This window comes from Porites lutea, chromosome 6, assembly GCF_958299795.1.
Source record: "Porites lutea chromosome 6, jaPorLute2.1, whole genome shotgun sequence".
Lineage (NCBI taxonomy): Eukaryota > Metazoa > Cnidaria > Anthozoa > Scleractinia > Poritidae > Porites > Porites lutea.
The window spans coordinates 21,588,278-21,607,714 of NC_133206.1; the positions used below are offsets into that span (position 1 = coordinate 21,588,278).

Below are 19,437 nucleotides of genomic sequence, written 5' to 3' on the forward strand. Positions count from 1 at the left end.
CGTCTACAAGCGAGTTTGTAGTTAGATAGCAGTTCATTTGTTACTACTTATTTCTGATTTCAAGCAATCTTTAGAGACAAATGGTTAGTATATGGATATTTTAAAGTACCAGGAACAATCTTCTAATGTTTTCAGATGTTTTGTGGCAAATGACAGCAACGAGGAAACTCTACGGCCTCTATGGGAATACTTCAACTGGAAATACCGCTGGATCATCTGACTAATTTCGGATCCACTGTGAATGGAACAGCGTAGATCACTAATCCGTTAATCTGGATTTGGATTCTTCGGATTTCAAATCCAATGAATCCTTTTTCAAAAAGGATTCACCAGATCAAAAATCCGGATTTGGATTTGCCGAAAGGAACGCGAAATCCGTTCTTAGATCTAAAATCCGTTTTTGGATTCACCGAAAGGAACACACCCTAAGTTGAGGGATTAGCCGATTGCGCTACTGCGACCCAAGGTAGTTTGGGAGATGAAAAATAGTTATGAAATGATGCACTAGTTTCGGGACAAGATTGGGCGTGCAAGTTCGTGACTTTTCGGCTTGTTTCAACTATTTCACGAAATGAGATCGGACTACTTCGTGATATCTTGAGATCACTTCGAGTTTAGTCTTTAATTACTCGAGGAATAAATGGAGGATATTTCGTTGCCGCGCAGAGACACGAAATTTCTCTTCGAGTGTTGAAAAACATTTCACGAGTGAGCCCTCCTTTCGAACTGTTTTATGATGAATTTAAAGTTACAAATGCTGCACAAAGACATTTTGTCTTTGTTGAGTGTTAAGTAGTAAAATTGCTTTCATGCGTTGCGTGACTTTCTCGAACGTTCTCTACCTTTTTGGATTATTCATGAATAATTAATTAGGGCATTTTTACATTTCAGCATGAGTCAGCAGATTTGCATCAGTTACTGAAATCATAAAATATGTCGAAAAGGAGTGTAGCTAAATGTCGTGGGTCGTGGGTAGTGGGTAGAGGTCGTTGGTCGTGGGTGTGGGTGTGGGTAAATGTCGTGGGTAAAAAATAAAGTCTTCCAAAAAAAGATTAAAATTTAAAAAATAAATAGCAAAAAGTTGTAAAATTCATGAAACGGAAATCTCCCCGTACATACCAGTCCTATTCCCCTTCCCCGCGGTCAGCAAAGCAAATAAGTGAATCCTCTAGTACAAACGGACACTAAAAAGACATTTAGGTAAAAAATAAAAGAAACTCTGTGCACTATGTAAACCAGAAGCAGGCTATAGAAAAACTGGAGGCTGAACTGCTTTTTCTCAAAGATGTCAACATTCGTGACTGAAACGTCCTTTCACGATATTTCGAATCGTTACAGCAAAGATTTTGTACACTAAACGACAACAAAAAAAAGAATCGAGAAAGCTGTATTTCGGTACGGCAATAAAATTTACATACAGTCTCGCCTTAACTTGAAAGGTTGGGAATGAGGTAATTGAGACCTAAAACTTCTATCCAAAAATATGAAATACCTAAAAATTGTCCTCTTTCCCTCGCCTTTCTCACGGTGATCGAATTCCATCGTGTTAAAAAGTCTCCACTGATCATTGGAATTGTAGATCGAATAAAGATAAATAGTGAGCACCTATTTCCATTCAGCGAGTCCCATACTTTCTGCAAATTGCAGGTATAATTTACGTCTGTTTCGTTTATTTTGGCGGCGATAGCCCAGGTATGGATAAATCTTCATCGGCAAAATGTCTTTTATACAGTGATGTCGTGAAAGGGGAGCCAAGTCCCACAGGAACTGGGAGGACGAAGAAGAAGCCATGACGAAAAAGGCAATCAAGGAGTTGGAGGTTTTCGTTTCACAAATATTTTAGAACTTTTTTCTATTTATTTCTTTTTTTCAATTACTTTACTTTATCATTTTTTTCTATATTTTTTTTACCCACGACATTTACCCACACCCACACCCACACCCACACCCACACCCACACCCACGACCCACGACCTCTACCCACTACCCACGACCCACGACATTTAGCTACACTCGTCGAAAAGCTACTACTATTCGCCTGTTTAGTATTTTCTAGAACCTTACGTCAAACGGTATTCAAGTTTCAAGCGAGTTCTTTTGACGAACTAAGTTTTTTCCTACGAGCTGGACTGCTGTGTTTAGTCAAGTGTGACGAAGGTCGATTTTCGGGTTCTGTGTTTACAAGTTCGCGGAAGCCGTAAGATATCTGAAGTTCAAGTGAGAGTTTGTTATTATTAGTAGAGGCTGTTTAGTTTTACTCAAAGCTCAAGTCAAGTTTGTGTTGGCGGATGCAGTGTTTTCAGTCTGTGTTTTAAAGCTCTGTAAAGGCTATGTTCCTTTGGTGTTAAACCCGACATCCCTGCGTTCTGATAGTCACTGAATAATTATCCTCAAAACATTCGTACTCGTGACTTTGAGTTTTAGCCAATTCCATGCTCAACGTAATTGACTCCTTACCCATGCCTTACATATCTTTAATCAGTACATGAGACTGCTATGCTGTTTGTGAAGCCTGATGTGACTAAGAAAAATAGAGAATTGTTTTTTAGAAGGATTGGTATGGAGTCATCAGAGCATAACTGGGCTAATATCGCGGAGACAATTTGTCCTGAAATGCTAGTTTTTGGCATGTAGGCCTCTTGGATGTTTCTCTTTTCAGAATATCCTGACAAATCCCATAATTTCACACCTTACTCTTACCATATTTGATTTCTTACTATTCCTTCGCATTTACAATTAATTAGTTCCACAACCACGACGCCGAAGTGTACGCTAGCTCCGTAGCGTCTTGTTTTCAAAGTACTTTAGTGACCCTGTGTGTAGTAAACCTAGAGCGCAAATCTTGAGTAACGAGATACACATACTTTCAAATAAAATTCATTAGCTGCGGCTCCTGGTATCGAAAAGTGCCCAAAAACTGAACCCAAAAGTGAAAATCCTATAAAATTCGCCGACATTTGGAGAAGTGATGTGTGTAATGTGAGAAGCATTAAATTCAACTTGGATGCTGTAGTCTCAAGATCGTGTTTTGAGCTAATTTAATCAATGAAAGCACAGACAACAAAACGCTGAGAAAAAATTTCTCCAAAATTTTTGTATTTGGAAATCCATGAATTAATAATTAATAAATTGATAATTAATTCGCACGCAACACAAACTTGGCTCGTGGTCCGTTCACCCAAGTAAAATTGGCTGATATAGCAAAAATTATTCAACACAAATCTCATATCAGGGCGCTCAAGCCGATCTCAAAACGTATAAAACGTCTAAGATGAAATATTTACAAATACATGGTAAACTTTCTTTTAAAAACGTAATTTCTTGACTATAGAGAACAAAACGTACATGAAAATTCTCCAAAAACTTTGGTGCTTGATTGCGTTTCAAAATTGGACAAGCGCTCCGATCCGCCGTGAAGAAAATTTTTTCTTGAGTTCGAGTTCCTTGAAGGACAGTTTTGTAAAGAAAAGCCTTCCTTAGTCCACTCAAAGAAAACTGAGCATTCTTCTGAACTTTCCCTTCCCATCTGTGTCTTTTAGCGGAGCTCAACGCGCGCGCGTGAGCGGAGCCCCATAGCGAAGAAAGTTTGGTTACCTATCCACCCATGAAATTTTGGAAGTCGCGTGACCATACGTCCGCTCGCCCGAGCGCCCGTCCGTCTGCACCACAGGGAAACCAATGAAAAATAACTCAATCAACAGGAATGGCAACCCAAATGGAACTAGGGATTTTTTTGGCGGGAAATCGCATGGTCCAACAGCGTCTTGTGAAGCAAGACAATAGAAAGCTTTGTAAGAACGAAGCTAGCCGTGCATAAACAAAGCTTTTTAAATCTCCTGAGACAAAATGGCCGCCTCGTGATAGAAGCGCGACGTCACGTTACCATGGTAGCAAAATTTCTGGATCACTTCAATAGGGAGCTTAAGGAAGGAGAACAGTTAAAAAGCACTTTTGTAAGTTTATATAAACAAAACATCAACTTTGCACGTGCATTACGCTTTTTTTGTACAATTCTTAGTCGCCGTTTCACGACTGCGACATGAAATTTCCTAATTTCACTCTCTTGCTTTATGGGGTTGAGGTAAACACAACATAAAAAATTTCTCAGTCTTTCTCTAAATAAATACGGTCCTTTTCGGACTCAAATTAAACGGCTCCCGGAGGAAATTGGATAAGATTGACGAAGTTTGCAACAGTGCGAATTCACCTTTTAAGTGATGTTTAGGTTCGTTGTCATCCAGAAATTTTCCCTGACCATGTCAACGTGACGTAACGACTTCTCCTCTAAATAGAAACAAACTGAAAGTCGCAAATTGTTTCTATATCTGGGTTGTCTAAAGTATTAATCTTAGATTAACTGTCATTTCCTCAAATTTCGTTGGAAAAACAACACGAAAATTTTATACCTGCGGTGAGAAAATGAGAAGTGCTAGTGGCCAGGGAGGTGAAAATGAGCGACAGTGAAAAAAAAATAGCGAACAGGAACACAAGCAACAAAATTTTTTGTGTGCACATACAACATTTTTGCCATAAAACGTGTAACTAGGAAGTTAAATGTGTACAAAAAAGTGTGCTGCACGTACAAAGTTGTTTTTTTACTAATTAGACCTAATGTCTTCTTTTGCCTTTCTCACTGTCGACGCCGTTTAGCGTTACACGATTTTATGTTTTGTTTGTGTAAATTACAAGTACGTTAACAAGAGCTTTGCTTTTAGCCCTGGCTAAATCTATATATTCACCTTGAAATGCGAAACGCTGATCTTGTAAACCACCGCATGAGATGTCTCACTTTTGTCTCACTTTTGAGTATTTTTTCTTGGCCTCACATCTTCGCTTGGACCACGTGACCCGAAACGCTTTTGGTCGCGCGGAATAATGAGGCCCAGGGACAACCCAGGGACTAGGCAACACTCTGTGCACGTGAACAAGTGAAAAACTAGTACAAACAGAGGGGAAACTGTGGAGGAGTCTTCATAAACAAGGAATTACCATCTAAGCAATTTTAAAGCGACTGAACTAGTTGAAACTAACTGGTATTCTTGTGATTGCGGGTTCTTACACGTTATGTTTTCTTGCTGCCTTAGGGTCTTTTTATATCGAGTGAGCCAGCCCGGTTAGCCGGGCTGGCCTTATCCATGTTTATATGAGAAAGCGGGTTGCCCCGCTTGCCGAAACCCCGATTACTCGAGCCTAGATATCGGCAAGCCGGGCCAGCCCGCCTTCTCATATAAACAAAACGACAATTTTGAGAGGAAACAAGGCATGAGCCGAGCCAGCCCGGCAAAGAGTGCCAACCCAGCTAACCGGGCTGAAGGATGAAGGATGGCAGTCTCCTAAAAGTTCCCCTAACTTTCAATGCATTAAAAATTGCCAAGGCCACTCAAAACGAAACAACTGATTGAAGCTTACATCAGAAATTTATTGTTTTAACATACTAAAATTTTACATTTTTTTGTTATTTTACTGAAATAATCTGACAAGGAAATCAAACAATCTTCACAAGGAAAGTTATAGAAAAGAAATTTGGGATCTTCTCAACAAAATCCGGCATGGAAATTTCTAAGTGACTTGATAGTCTCCCAATAAATTGCTAAATTAGTCCTCGATTAATTTATTTTATTATTCATTCAAAATATGTCCCCAATTCTGATTGGCTAAAAGCACACGAATAATTCACCATAACCGGTTACCGATGACCAAATTTGGAAGAATTTTGTGTTTAACGACGAAATGACGTCAAAAATGAAGCCTTTTACAGGTTAATGCAACATTGACCGAGAAGACCTGGGGACGAGATTGAGTTGTTTTCGTTGTAAAAACTAAAATGGCGGACACTTCACTTGTTTCAAGAGTAAGAACTACATAGCAACCGACTACAGCTGGAACTAGGCGAAACAATGGATAAAAACACAGCAAAAACAGCAAGTTATTTTGAATGAATAATAAAACAATTATTGAATTCGGCTTTCGTATCATAGTGAAGAATTATGGAGATCGAGGAGGGTGTTATCCGCCTCGGCCTACGGCCTCGACGGACAACACCCTCCTCGATTTCCATAATTCTTCGTAAGATACTCAGCCTCATTCATTAATAGATAATTATTAAACACCTCAGCAGTAATAGACCTCTTTAGCTTGTATGTTTTGTTTTGTTTTGTTTTTTTAATTCAGGTCAGGTAAGAATACTCTAGAGAAGTGTTTCTTTCAATTTCGTCTTATTGGCGTGCATATTTAAGCATAATTTATGAAAAGATAAAGGGCCAAGTTCTCCTGGGACCCCTATAGCCCGATCACTTTGGAAAACGGTGATAGCCTGGGACCCAAACTAAGCGCTCGTTTATTTATGGGGTTGTTTGGGGGAACACATTTTCGTATTTTTTTTTTCTTTCAATTCCGCCTTCCGTTTGCTATTTTGAGCTGTTTTAACCCGCTGAAACGTTCCACTTCGCTTTCCGCGCTTTCCGCCATGTTTGTTTACATTCCCGTCCCCCAAAATAATCCCATAAATGCGCGTGCGCCTAGTTTGGGTCCAAGGCTTTTTCCGAAGTGAGCTATTGGGAAAACAAAACCTACAGGCTAAAGAGGTTTAGTAAAATCCAACTAGTGGTCTATCATCAATGTTGCGTTCTGATTGGGTGAGCTACTACTAGGCTATATGTTATAGCCCCCTAGTAGCGAAAAGCGCGGGCTTTTGGGCGGCAAAAAAGGATTAAAGTCTAGCTTTAACTAGCTAATTTTTTTTAAATTCCGATATTTTTGACCAACTAGTTGGATTTTACTAAACAATTATTCCTCTCGCCCTCATGGCCTCTGAGTCAATAGCCCATTCGGGCTCAAGGAATAATTGTTAATTACTTGTATCACCAGTACAGCGGAGAGAATATAAATTAGCACTTTATACAAGAAATGCTTGCTAGGCCATTACACACACATTATGACTGTAAGTCTTTTCCCATTACTATTATCATGATTACTGTTAGTTTGGATTGACTTTTGCTAACAAACTAACCTGTACTTCCTTGCTTTAAATTATTTGAAAAAATTAAAGGGGGACAACTTGGTAAAAGCTATTTCTGGTTTCCTTGGTACTCCGGTCCCTCTTATGCCAAAAATGCTAATACAACATTGTAAGAAAAAGTAACAAAAATAAATCGTTCATGCTTTCAAATGTAACATTTAGTCTAGATAGTTCCTCAGCGGGTTTTTTTTTTTTTTTTGACTAAATACGGTCAGGTGCGTTAAAGTTTTTAAGTCTGTCAAATCAAACTGCATATTATTCTTTCTGGACAGATTAAGCTTTTCTTTGAAGCTATTATTAAGATGGTAATTTGCAACATCAGCGGGGACAGATCGTTCCACTGGTACCTCGTTTATCAAATTTTGACTAATCCTGACAGAATAACAGACGTAATGCTGTTCCAGAAAATTAAGAGTCTGAATGGGGGGTACCTCGATAACACTAAACACTTATTATTAATTTTTTGGCTCTGTAACATAAAAAAGTTAAATTTTAGGCATTTTAACACCAACAGTAAAAAATTCACTGTAACAGTAGTTTTTTTTTGTTTTTTTTTCAGAGAGAAACAAAAGGGCTCCAGAAAAACCAATATTATTTTGTCTAGTATTTCAAGAGTTTTCGGCTATTTTCCGACAATTTTGTTCCAAAAGATTTCAGTTCGAAGACTACCGAAGGTGTCGGAAGGCTGTCGAAGATGTCCAAAGACAACAAAACATTTACGAGGAGAAATCTGATAATTTCCCAAGAGCACGTAAGAATTACCAATGTTCTATTTATTGATTGATTGATTGATTGATTTATGTATTTTTCACGAAAAACCCTCCAAACACTAACAGTTGTTTCCCCAGAAACAGCAATCATTAAAAAATTGGCCAATTTAACAGCAAACTCATGGGCAACTAAAGCCAAACACTAAACCCCATTCAGACCCACCAAAACAATGAAACGGCGGCAATGTAGTTGTCCCATTGTGGGTTAAAGTCTTTTCTAAGGTAAACGCTTACTTTAGTTTCCATACATTTGCATACTTGCTGGCCATCAATTTTCGTAATGGATGTTTTCCAGCTAAAACAAGAATTTACAAGCATAATTAGTAATAGATTCACGTTGTGTTTTATCGTTACCTTTGAGCGGTCGGAAATAATTTTGTTTTTGGTTTCTAGGTAATAAAGGGAAAAAATTGAAAGCTAATGCAAAAGGAGTATCAAGAAATTATAAGTTAAATTTGGTTTGGGTTTTACGTGAAATTTTGCCATGACCAACGAAACTGAAGAAGATAAATAAACACCACTCACGATTGCATTCTATTGGTTGTATTCTGGAACCACTAACACCAATATCGCGGGGAATGTTTCACGGAAAAGCGTATGTAAGAGCTCTGGAGAAAACTCATTTAATCGCGACAAAATTTCCCTATGAAAATTTCACTCAGTTGTGAGAAAATAACGGAAGAGGTGAATTAAGAAAATTTCAATTTAATTATCTGTTTTCATGCAGGAGAGGAAACCTATGCATTAAAATTCCTTTTCACCTTTCTTCAACTATAATTAGACTAAAAAATTCTCTGAAATGCATTTAAGTCTTAGGAAACCATACTTTTTTTGCAAGCAGATGACGGATGGCCTAATCTCAAGGAAAAATGAAACAGAAAACACGTCGAATTTGCTAGGTAACCGCGAATTCATCCTAAAGTAAAGTCATGACATACCCAAGACTAGTCTACCCACTCCTGATTTCCCTCGCCCTTTTGAGATTTTTAAGGAAAACGTTCGTGTTTCTCAGGAAAATAGTCATATACTCTAAGATGTTCAGAGTCGTTCGGCATTACTGAATCTACTTCCACTCTTTGTTCATTTTTTTTACAGACCTACAAAATGTGCCTTTAATTTTTTTTTTTTTGTTATTAATCCTAGAGATATATATATTTCTTATTTTTCCAAAAGAAAAATCGTTTGTTTTACGAAAACAGGTACATAGAAACACACACTAACACTAACCTTTACTGTTCAAAATCTAAAGTTACATCATCACCAATCAGCGTGAAAGGTGCCCATTGCCGCACATTAGAGAAGCCATTTTCTCTCATCCACTTCATGGCCTGGTGAAGAGATTCACTAGCACTTTCCCCACGAACAAGGTGCTCGTAGAAACGACTCATAAACTGCAATGTAGCTTCGTCGTCTATGGCCCACAGGGCTACCAACACTGAGCGGGCACCGGACCCTAAAAAAGCTCGAGCAATTCCAACCACTCCCTCAGCTTTTATCTTTCCACGTGCGCTGTGACAACAGCTAAGGACTACCAGTTTGGCTCGTAGTCGAATTTGTGAAATGTCCGTCATTGTTAACAAATAGTCTTCTTCCTGCGGAGTCCCTGTGGTGGGGCGCGGAGGAGCCAAAACAATTTCTCCTGTTTCAGCATTGCCATGGGCAGCGAAATGAACCAGGCCTACTGAATTTATCCTTTGAACTACCGCCTGTTTTGTTGCTTGTTGTCCTAACAAAGGCTCAGCTCCGAGCAGTTGTCCAATCAATTCTGCTTCCTCTGCTGCGCTAGGTAATCTGATCGGGTTACAAACAGTTCCCTTGTACAATACGCGACCAACATCAGGATCCCCTACAATCAGTGCCCCAGACCGACTGTGATACTCTGCTGGACTGTCTTGAATGAGTTTAAGAGTCATCAACGAAGGTACAATGCGGATTCTAAATCTCTCGGACAAGTATTCTCCATTTTCATCCTTTAATGCTGCAAACGGAATTTCATAGAGGGAACGATCAGGAACAATGAGAATTTCGGGTTCATTGAGGAATTTAACCACAGGAGTAACCAGCATTCTGTAGTAAAGCTCAAGACTCACTTCCAGATCTTGGATTTTGTCTGTCGGGTCCTCTTCTGGGCATGATTCGCTTGTCCAGCGGCTGACATTTGAGGCTGGTAACCATGATCGGTCTTCACAAGTTTGCTGATCCAATACCTTAAACTTTCTGATTAAGGTTTTACTGGTAAGTACTTCGTCAACACTTCGTTCCATTGCTTTGTCGAGAAGGCAGTCGTTTACATCTATTCTTCGGAAGACAATGGGTTTGTATGCCTTCAGAACCCACAGAAAAAGAAATTGTCCAAAATATGAAAGGTATAAACAAACGGAGCTTTCTCTTTCCAAGACCTTTTCAATACTAACACGTGTCTGTGGACTGACTGGTATTTCCTTCTCCACAGAGTACTGAGCTGACATCAAGTCCCTCAGCGCTCTGGCTCGCCCAAGCTCCACAACGTGGAGAGCATCAGAAGTTTTCCCAGCATCGCAAAACAGTTTACTGAGTAGTTGATAGGAAAGAGCGTGCTCCTCAAGAAAGGCTATCTTGAACTGGTCACTGTTGCCAAGAAATCCCAGAAGATTTTCGTTTTCATGGATACTAGCATAGAGATTAGAAAAGGCTTCTTGTGTGTCTCCTTTAGCCAGAATGTCTAATGCTAGGTAAAAGTGCCATTCGCACTGTCCTCTGATGTCCCTAATCTCTTTGCAAATTGAAAGAGCCTTATTGTGATATTCGCAGGCCTTGCTATATTCCCCCAAATCTCGAAACACATTTCCCAGGTTTCCTTGATCGGTTGCTTCCCCTCCTTTATCGCTGATTTCTCTTCTGATCGAAAGGGCGAGCTCGTAATATCCCTGAGCCTTAGCATAGTCGCCCGTAGAGTAAAAAAGCGTTCCCAGATTTCCGTAATCATCTGCCTCTCCTTTTATGTCGCCAATTTTCTTTCTTAACGCAAGAGCTTTCTCGTGGTATTTTATGGCTTTGGCAAACTCACCAAGAGATTGAAACACGGCTCCCAAGTTACCATAGTTTGTCGCTTCTCCTTTTTCGTTACCCATATCTTTGCAGATCGCAAGAGCTTTCTGGGAATAATCTTCAGCCTTGGCATATTCGCCGATAGAGTGAAACACAGTTGCCAGGTTTCCATAACACGATGCTTCTCCATTTTTGTCGCACATTTCTTCCATAATCTGTAATGCATTCTGAAGATATTCTTCAGCCTTCGCGTATTCACCAAGAGACTGAAAACGGATGCGAAATTTCCATACACCATGCCTTCTCCTTTTCTGTCACCCATTTCTTTCTTGATAAAAAGCGCGTTCAGAAAATATTCCTTAGCTTTAAGATATTCACAAAGCGACATTGATAAAACTCCAAGGTCTGCGTAAAGTGCTGCTACTTCTTTTTTCGCGCCCAAATTTTTCTTGATCGCAAGCGCTCTCTGGAGATACTTTTCAGCTTCGTCAAATTTTCTGACCGATTGAGAGAGGGTTCCTAGGTTTCTGTAACAGGAGCTTTCTCTGTCTCTGTCGCCCATTTGTATTGCAATGGTTAGTGACTTATTGTGGCAATCTTTAGCCTTACCATATTCACCGAGTGACGCATAAACAGAACCCAGGTGTCCGAAATAACAGGCTTCTCCTTCTCTATCGCCGATTTCTCTTGCAATCTTAATTGCTTGTTGAAGATGTTTTTCAGCGTTTAGAAATTTACAGAGGGACTGACAGACATTTGCTAACATCCCAAGACAAGCAGCCTCTCCGTCTCTGTCGGAGATTTCTTCTGCAATGGCGAGTCCCTTTTGAAGATATTCTTCAGCCTTGGCATAATCTCCCTGAGTTTCAAAAAGACTGCCTAAGCATCCATAGCAAGTTTCTTCTCCTTAATTATCACCAGTCTCTTTCATGATGTTGAGTGCTTCTTCATAGAAGTCTTTCGCTTCTTGGTATTTACTTTGGCGTTCAAACAATTCCGCCAGGTTAAAGTTCAAGGTACCTTCCATTTCTCTCTGTCCAGTTTCACGAAGGTAGACCAGGAGCTCTCTACCACTCTCCAAGGCACTTGCATCATCACCGTCACGAAGATGAGCATTGAATATTTGAAAATATAGATCCGTTTTATACTTGATGAGATTCATTTGCTTTTCCACAGCTTTGTTGTTTAGAAGAACCAAACATTCCTTGAATACTTCAATAGCTCTTTGAATACTAAAGGTGTTGAGAAGGTAATGGGCAACTCCAATGCCTATAAGGACAGCTAGTAGAATTTCGTCTACGTTATCCATGACGACCCTTTCTAGAAACTGGAGACAAAGAACATCAGATGAACAGGTAATAAACTGGTTGGCGCTGAACGAGTCAATCTAATCGAAACATTGGATACGTACATTTCAAAGAATTGAACGGCTTAACTATGCACGGCTATAAACCCACATTATATTCCGCTTTAACCGTCAAGGAACTAGTTAGGTGGACTTAAGAATTTGCTTACAAATGAGACATTGTATGACTCGGTTCTGAGTAGCGTCAACTCAGTAAGAGAAATCTTGAAGAGTGAAGCGGAAGATTAGGGTGTTCATTATTATTCCATTATCCCCTGTCAAAATCTGTTGCAGGGTTATTCTATTATTAATGGCCCCTAAAAAGGCCATCTGTCAATTAACCCGGAATAATGGAAATTTTTCAGGCTTAAAAATTTCCATTATTCCGTTGTCTCACTCCCAAAAAGGGCATTATTCCATTCCTTGGCCATGGGTCTAAACGCCCTTGATTAGTAGGCGAAACTGACTACACATTGATGACAATGTCGTTATTCTGGTTCGATCATTCCTCTGCAGGCCCCGAATAAATCATATTGACGATAACCAGCTACAGCTTGCGAGCCTACATTCGAATGTATTTTTAAAAGGCCTTAACAATTCGATGATTTTTTGCTGGTGCATATGAGGTCAGATGGATTCATACGCTAACCGTTTTGGTGCTGCTCTAACGGTGCATTATACTCTAACACTCATTCAGACCAATAAGGGTGGAATACAAGTCATCGCCAAGCGAGGTTCAAGCAACTATGTGCCGTTTTTTTTATCTTGAGACGAAATGGTGAAAATATCCAAGAGTTTGTAATTTACTCATGTCAGTATAAAGGTGATGTTACACGGGACGATTCGCAACGAAAATGTTTAGCGCAACACATCGTTGCAATGTTGGAACAATGTTGTAACTACTCGAAACAATGTCGCAACAATGTTGCAACTCTGTGTTGCGCTAAAAATTTTCGTTGCGAATCGTCTCGTGTAACATCATCTAAAAAGTCTTTCGATGCTTTCCGTGTTAAACAAACAAAACTAAAGATAAACATATTACGTTATGTTCAAAAAATCATCAAACATCAAACAGCTGGATTTTCGTCTGGCAGACAGTAAGTTTTTCCTTTCTTCTTGGTTATCAAGTCCGGTCCTGGTTTTGTAGCTTTTTGTCAACGACCATCGCTGCTGAGTTTCGCTACGGTCATCAGATAGTTTTCAACTATATACATAATTAATTTGCATATATATAAAGCGTATTTTTGCTGATTAAAAGTTTACTGCATTTATAACCAATGGAAGAACACCTTTCTATCAAACACTGCACTTTTGTTCTCTTTAATTAAAGTTTAGCGTGTTTCAATATATGTATACACTATGGCCATTAACCATACAAATGTACTTCCGCTTTCGTTTTCTGCTTTCACTGAACTGAAACTACAGCCCGTAAAATAATCAAGCAAACGTTCGATTGTGTTCTTTTTTAGTTATAAAACCGTATATACAAAACGTTAAGTACTAAAACGTTCTAAATAGAAAGGACAAGTGCCTTGAATACAAGATCAGTCGGTTGCTTTGTACTTACCGCGACGCAACTCGCTTTCCAAACTGAGTGCCTTCGAGAAATGAATTGCATGACGTCATATGTTGAATTTTATATCAGCTTGGTCACGCTATTTGTTTGCATTTCTTTTATCATTTTTATTAGATTGGCCGTCAGTAGCCGTCATGTCAGTGTTAAGAGCGAGCCGCATGCCTGAGTAACTGGACAGTAGCTTGTCTTAACGCGTGCTTTCACAAGAGAGTAGCACTTGAATCATTGAATTCCTTGTTCGTTACGTTAGCCTGTACACAGACGTTGTTTTATTTTTCTTTTCGTTCTTTTCTAAAACATCGGAGAGCGCAAGAACGAGGCCGGCGAGAAAGAAAAATTAATTAAGTCTATTTTCTTCTTCCCCCACCCCTACCCCCTTGAGCTAGTGGTCAATAAATCCCCCGCGTTTTTTTGTCACGCGCGCTCGACGGACCTTGAAGAGAAAATAAAGGGTCTGTGAACAGGTTATCCTTACGTCGGAGCAATAAAACATATATCCAGCAGGATTTTGAGCACGCTACCACCAAATAGACCTCTTCCGTCAAGCTTTTTTTTTTTTCAGCCAAAAACTATATCGCAAGTAGCCAATAGATAAAAACTAGGAGACCAACCATTGTTTTTTTCTTCTTTTCCTCCTTTCTTCCTCCTCGCCCTTTCTATTTCTTCTTTCCTTTCCTTTCCTAGTGTGATTTTCGAGCTTATCGGGTGCGAGAAACTCCTGCCTTTGGGCCCTTTTTCACTCCAATGGCTACAACATTTGCTAGTTTCGTTTCCAAAAAATGGGCTAGATATCTAAATAAATATTTGAGACAATTTTGTCCTTTATTCCAAAATGCCATTCACTGGGAAAGAATTTTTTTTCAGCCAACTATCGGGGAATTTTTTTTTCTGGATTACAAGATTCTTTTTTTTTTTTTAAGGTAAAACGGCTTGCAACTCTTTTAGACAGTTGTCTTTTTTTGGAAATTGTCCCCCTCTCCCTCCAATAGACCTTTCCCGCATTCAGTTGGGTTCAGTCCAGTTTATTGTTTTGCCATAAGTTGTACAAAAGAAGCCCAAGAGAAGCCACCGGGCTTATATGGAATGGGCTCCCTCAGGTAAGTAATAAGAACTAAATATTATCATAATTACACATGGCCGAAAATCAATGCTCCAGTGAGCAAACATATAGAAATGAGGATGAGGCTCAGATGGACAGATTCGTACAAATCACTGTATTTTGTCCACCTGAGCCTTGAGTTGGTGCCTTCGTTCACAGGAATGTGGGAAAGGTCTATTCATAAAAAAATCCTGAATCCCACCTCATATTGCTTTAAAATTCCAAATCCCAGCCTTTAAATAAGGTAAATCCTGGATCCCGGAAAGCTTATGCCCAGGGTTTGCCCGTGGAATGCAGAGGTTTCAAATTGATTGGGGTAACATATTATTACTAGTGATCAGGAAGATTTAATGTGGTCCACAAACATGGAAAAAAAAAACATTGCAAATTTATTAATCATAGCGAGTAAGAATTTGAACTGTTTATTTTTTGTGTGGCAAAACAGTTGGCTATTTACAAGCATGACCGAGGAGTAGTCCTTTAGACTATCAAGAAGGAACTACCTTTGTTAATTTTCCATAACAAAGTTACATTCTAATGGTCATACCACACGGCAAGTGTCGATGATTTGGAAAGCCATTTCTCAAGTTAATTTGTAATGTACACATATGAAGAGAAACCAAAGGAATCTACCACTACAATGATGCAGGTTTGATATTTAGTACACCATAAATTAATTTTAAAAAGACTTTATCAACCACTCGACATACCAGGAAATCCATTGTCCACACACATTCAGATTAGTCTAAAAACTTCTCAGCTCGACAATACAAGACGGTAGCCTTGAATGACATTATAAAAGTGGTGTTGTATGCTTACTATTATTTGTTGGTAAAAATCTTATTTTTACTATGCCCAAAGTAAATGTATTGGCATAAAAATTGTCTTCTTCAGCACAGTTTTGATTTATTCATGCGCTACTAGTATCAACTGGCAAGTTCCTCTTCCAGAGACTTGAAGTGAGAACTACATCAGATTCACTGTTTCTGTCTCCATTGGTTCTAGGGATGAAAAGGTTTCTTATTTCCTTAAGAGGGATAAGGACCACCATCCATGACTGAAGTTTCCATGGTTGCCATGCCTACATTCACTTTCCTTCTTTTCTTGAACAATTTTTGTCGCATCTTTACAACAAGTCATTTCATTCATATCATTTCTTTTTATTTCTTTCATGATCTGGTCATTTCTCGCCCAACATCCTTCACAGTTTTCTCTGAAGACAGTTCAGCTTTTGCAGCAAGTTCAGCTGTCCGTTGTTTCACATAATCCTCATCCTCTGGCCTAATTTTTAGCAACTTTCCTTTCTGTTCATGCACCCACTTTCGGATCTAAAAAAAAGGGGGAAAAAAGAAAAGAAAACTGCTCAGTAGCTTTTATTTCAATGGCTTCACTTTAAGATTTCATCCACAGACTTTTAAGTTACATGTAGAACCATCTTGTACAGAATATAATAATAAACAGTACCACATGAAAGTGCTGCTCACTAGCTTTCATTTAAATGGTCCCACTTTGGGACTTCATTCTCCACACACTTAAAAGTAAGAGCCATCTTGTACAGCAACATAAACAGTACCACAGGAAAGTACTGCTCAGTAGCATTCATTTCAATGGTCACACTAAAGGAGCATATTACCATCTTCACATCATACATTGTGTTCAAACTATATTATCAAATGGCCAAATCCCAGCGTGACTCACACTTAAGGTTTGCATCCAGAGACACAAAAGCGACAACTGCCTTGCAAAGCCTAATAAACTGTACCAGGGGAAAGTACTGATTAATAGCTTTCATTTGAATGATCACAGTTTAGGATATTATCCACTTAAGCGCAAAAGTTAGAGTTATGACCTTGTACTAACAGTACGATGTATGAGAAACAGTACTTCAGGAAAATACTGACCTATAGCATTCATTTGAATGGTTGCACTTAAGGACTTCAGACTTCATCTAAAGGCTTAACCCTTGGATGCAGACACAAATTCATACCCCCACTGTTGTACAGGGGGGGGGGGGGGGTGTGGATGAAACCCCTCCCCGGAGTGTTTGATATGTTGCAGTATTTTGAAAAGGTTTTACCTTTAGTGGAAAGCCTTTGATCTTCTTAACTAGATGAAGTATATTTTAGGGGTGGTGGCACTGCTGGAGGCCTGTGATGTCACCAACAATGGTTGCCATATTGGCCGCCATCTTGGATTTTATCAAAAATTAGAAATCAGGTTAAAACCACAAGAAATGGTAACTTTTTGTGCTTTACTTGAAAAATAACAGATAAATAAGCACTGTGCATAATTTTGGCCACAAGATTTACTTTTATTCTTGAAAGAAGTTGAAAAAACATGTATTTTCACCCAAAATTGGCTTTACCACCTGTTACTTATGAAATCATATCTCATAACCATAGCAACTGACCATCACTAAACTTGCCTCAAAATGTGCACAAGGGATGAATGAACAGCTACTGAAAACGTCAGGTACTGATTTTTTATCCTCTAGGATAAAACTCAGAAAAACATTGTGCCACCTCCTCCCCCCCCCCCCCCCCCCTTGTATGTCCGAGGGTTAAAAGGTAAAATCAGCTTATACAGCTAAATAAACAGTACCACACGAAAGGACAGTTCAGTAGCTTTCATTTGAATGGGCACATTTTAGGATTATACAGTCATGATCAATGCTCAACATGCTGCTAATAAGGGATGGAGACATACTGATGGTAACACTTTCTTCACTGGTGACAGTGTGTGATGACAATCCAAATTAACTTGTGAATCAATGCATCATTTGTGGGCTACTCAAGGTTTACTTACTGGTAAGAAAATGTGGTCTCCTTTATACTCTGGAACAAATATGCAATACATGCAAGCTCCTGTCAAATGATCACACATAAAATAATAGGTTTCAAGTGTAATGAAAAGGTTTTTACTCAAGTTACAAGGACTTTGCTAGTGATAGAGGAGACAACATGCATCATGCAGCCAGACCCTTTCTGTCCTTGGGGCCTTGCTGCCTCTCATTTGTACCATAATCACTCTTTCCTGTGTGTCAAAACTTTCCCCAGTCTCCACTCCCTTCCACCACGGTTTTCCTCCCCACTCCACTTCAATCCCCCTCCCTTTTCCTTTCCGTGGACTAATAAAATTGTATACCACTGTGAAAAGTTCTTCATGGGGTTTTCCTGCACATTTTGTACAAAATGAATAAATGATGACGGTGATGATGACGATGATGATTAATCTCGTACCCAGATCACACTCTCTCACTCTGTTTTACCTTGGCAATGGGAGATCTGGGTATGAGATTAAATGATGATATGATGATACAGGCGGGTTCTTTCACTATGGAGGCCTAAACACAACTTACAACCCACCTTCCCACTCGTTATATCCTCTATGGTTACCGGCTATGGAGGCTTCAACAGTGCCAGGGGTGACAGGGGGGGTACCAAAACCGTGTTAAAAGGGATAAGAGGAATGTTAGCCAGTTAAATCGCCACAATAACACTTGGCCGGGGAATGTAAGAGAAATGTCAAATCAGTTATTGATACACGACTGTCCATTCCTAAAACATTAAAACATCTCTATTTTTCCACGTTTTTTCACAGACTTTAGACTCATGATAATTTCGTTTTCACTTACCAACAGTAGCGATAACAGTGAAAATTTTGAAAGCTCGCTGGTTGTTTGGAAAAATCAACGGCTTCATGAGCTCGCTTCTATTTGGCATTCCCGGTATTTCTGGAAAATGATCGCGGTGCTTCCGACCTTTTCTCCAGCCATCTGCCATCTTGAAACGTTGTTGATACCAAGCCCCTCTCCGTTTCTTCTGTATGCAGTTTCAAGACGAGGCCTCGACGAGGCCTTGTTTCGGGTACTAGAGCACAGCTACTACAGTGGCCTGGGACATTTTGGGCAGTCTTACACCAAGTACTACCCCTGTTTTCCCGCCAGATTTAGCTTTTGCAAGGACGGCCCTGCAAGGACACTGTTCAGCGATCGAGGTGAGGTGTCTCGTTTTGCTCTATGTAACCTTGAAATAACATTTTAAAAACGTTTTTGAAGACTATTTGCAGTCCTTATACCGTTTTTAACGTTTCCTGCCCATGAAAGTTATCTTTAGTTGGACGATGGAGGGCTTGCATCGATCCTAGACAATGCATCTATCGATCAACGCGTGCGTCAAAATCTCAGAAATCTATGGATTTGTATTTCGTAATTAAGTTCTTATAATTGTACAAATACCTGTAATCATTTGGGGTGATGCGCTAAGTAATTGAATTCAGTTTCCCTGACTCATTTTAACCTTCTATGTGCCAAAACGTTAGGCAAATGGTGATTTTGTTTCCCTTGGAGCAACCGTGTGGGGACTAGGCCCAAGTGTTGCGTCGGTATGAGAACTACAGTACATGTGGGAGTCAGTCTTATGTCAAATGGCCCAAAAAATAATCAACTTACATAAAATGTAAGTTGATTACTTGGAACTTTCCCTAATATATGGATAAGCTTGGGACCAAAATGTGTCAACTGCTCAGGTTTGTATGCTGTTGGGGACTTGGGAAGTACTTCCTGATTAAAAGAGATGCTCATCAAAATTTTTTAAGAATGCA

General features: G+C 39.4%; 2 protein-coding genes across 3 annotated transcripts; both read right to left on the reverse strand.

Annotated features, from left to right (window-relative positions):
* Positions 1 to 6,184: 6,184 nt before the first annotated feature.
* Positions 6,185 to 13,778, reverse strand: LOC140940219 (tetratricopeptide repeat protein 28-like). Of its 2 annotated transcripts, none has more exons than XM_073389139.1 (3): positions 13,728 to 13,778; positions 9,016 to 12,135; positions 6,185 to 8,083 (listed from the first exon to the last, which is right to left on the reverse strand). In XM_073389139.1, the coding sequence occupies exon 2, from the start codon at positions 11,025 to 11,027 to the stop codon at positions 9,018 to 9,020; it is 2,010 nt and encodes a 669-aa protein (XP_073245240.1). In that variant the 5' UTR covers positions 11,028 to 12,135; positions 13,728 to 13,778; the 3' UTR covers positions 6,185 to 8,083; positions 9,016 to 9,017. The 2 variants fall into 2 exon arrangements, with proteins under 2 accessions (XP_073245240.1, XP_073245241.1); XM_073389140.1 differs by having other exon boundaries at positions 9,016 to 12,131; positions 13,728 to 13,755.
* A 1,465-nt stretch (positions 13,779 to 15,243) lies between these two features.
* On the reverse strand, positions 15,244 to 18,623 carry LOC140940220 (uncharacterized). The gene is made up of 3 exons (XM_073389142.1): positions 18,470 to 18,623; positions 17,641 to 17,699; positions 15,244 to 16,163 (listed from the first exon to the last, which is right to left on the reverse strand). Exons 1-3 carry the CDS (start codon positions 18,615 to 18,617, stop codon positions 16,005 to 16,007), a joined length of 366 nt encoding a protein of 121 aa, XP_073245243.1. The 5' UTR covers positions 18,618 to 18,623; the 3' UTR covers positions 15,244 to 16,004.
* Between the last annotated feature and the right edge of the window lie 814 nt (positions 18,624 to 19,437).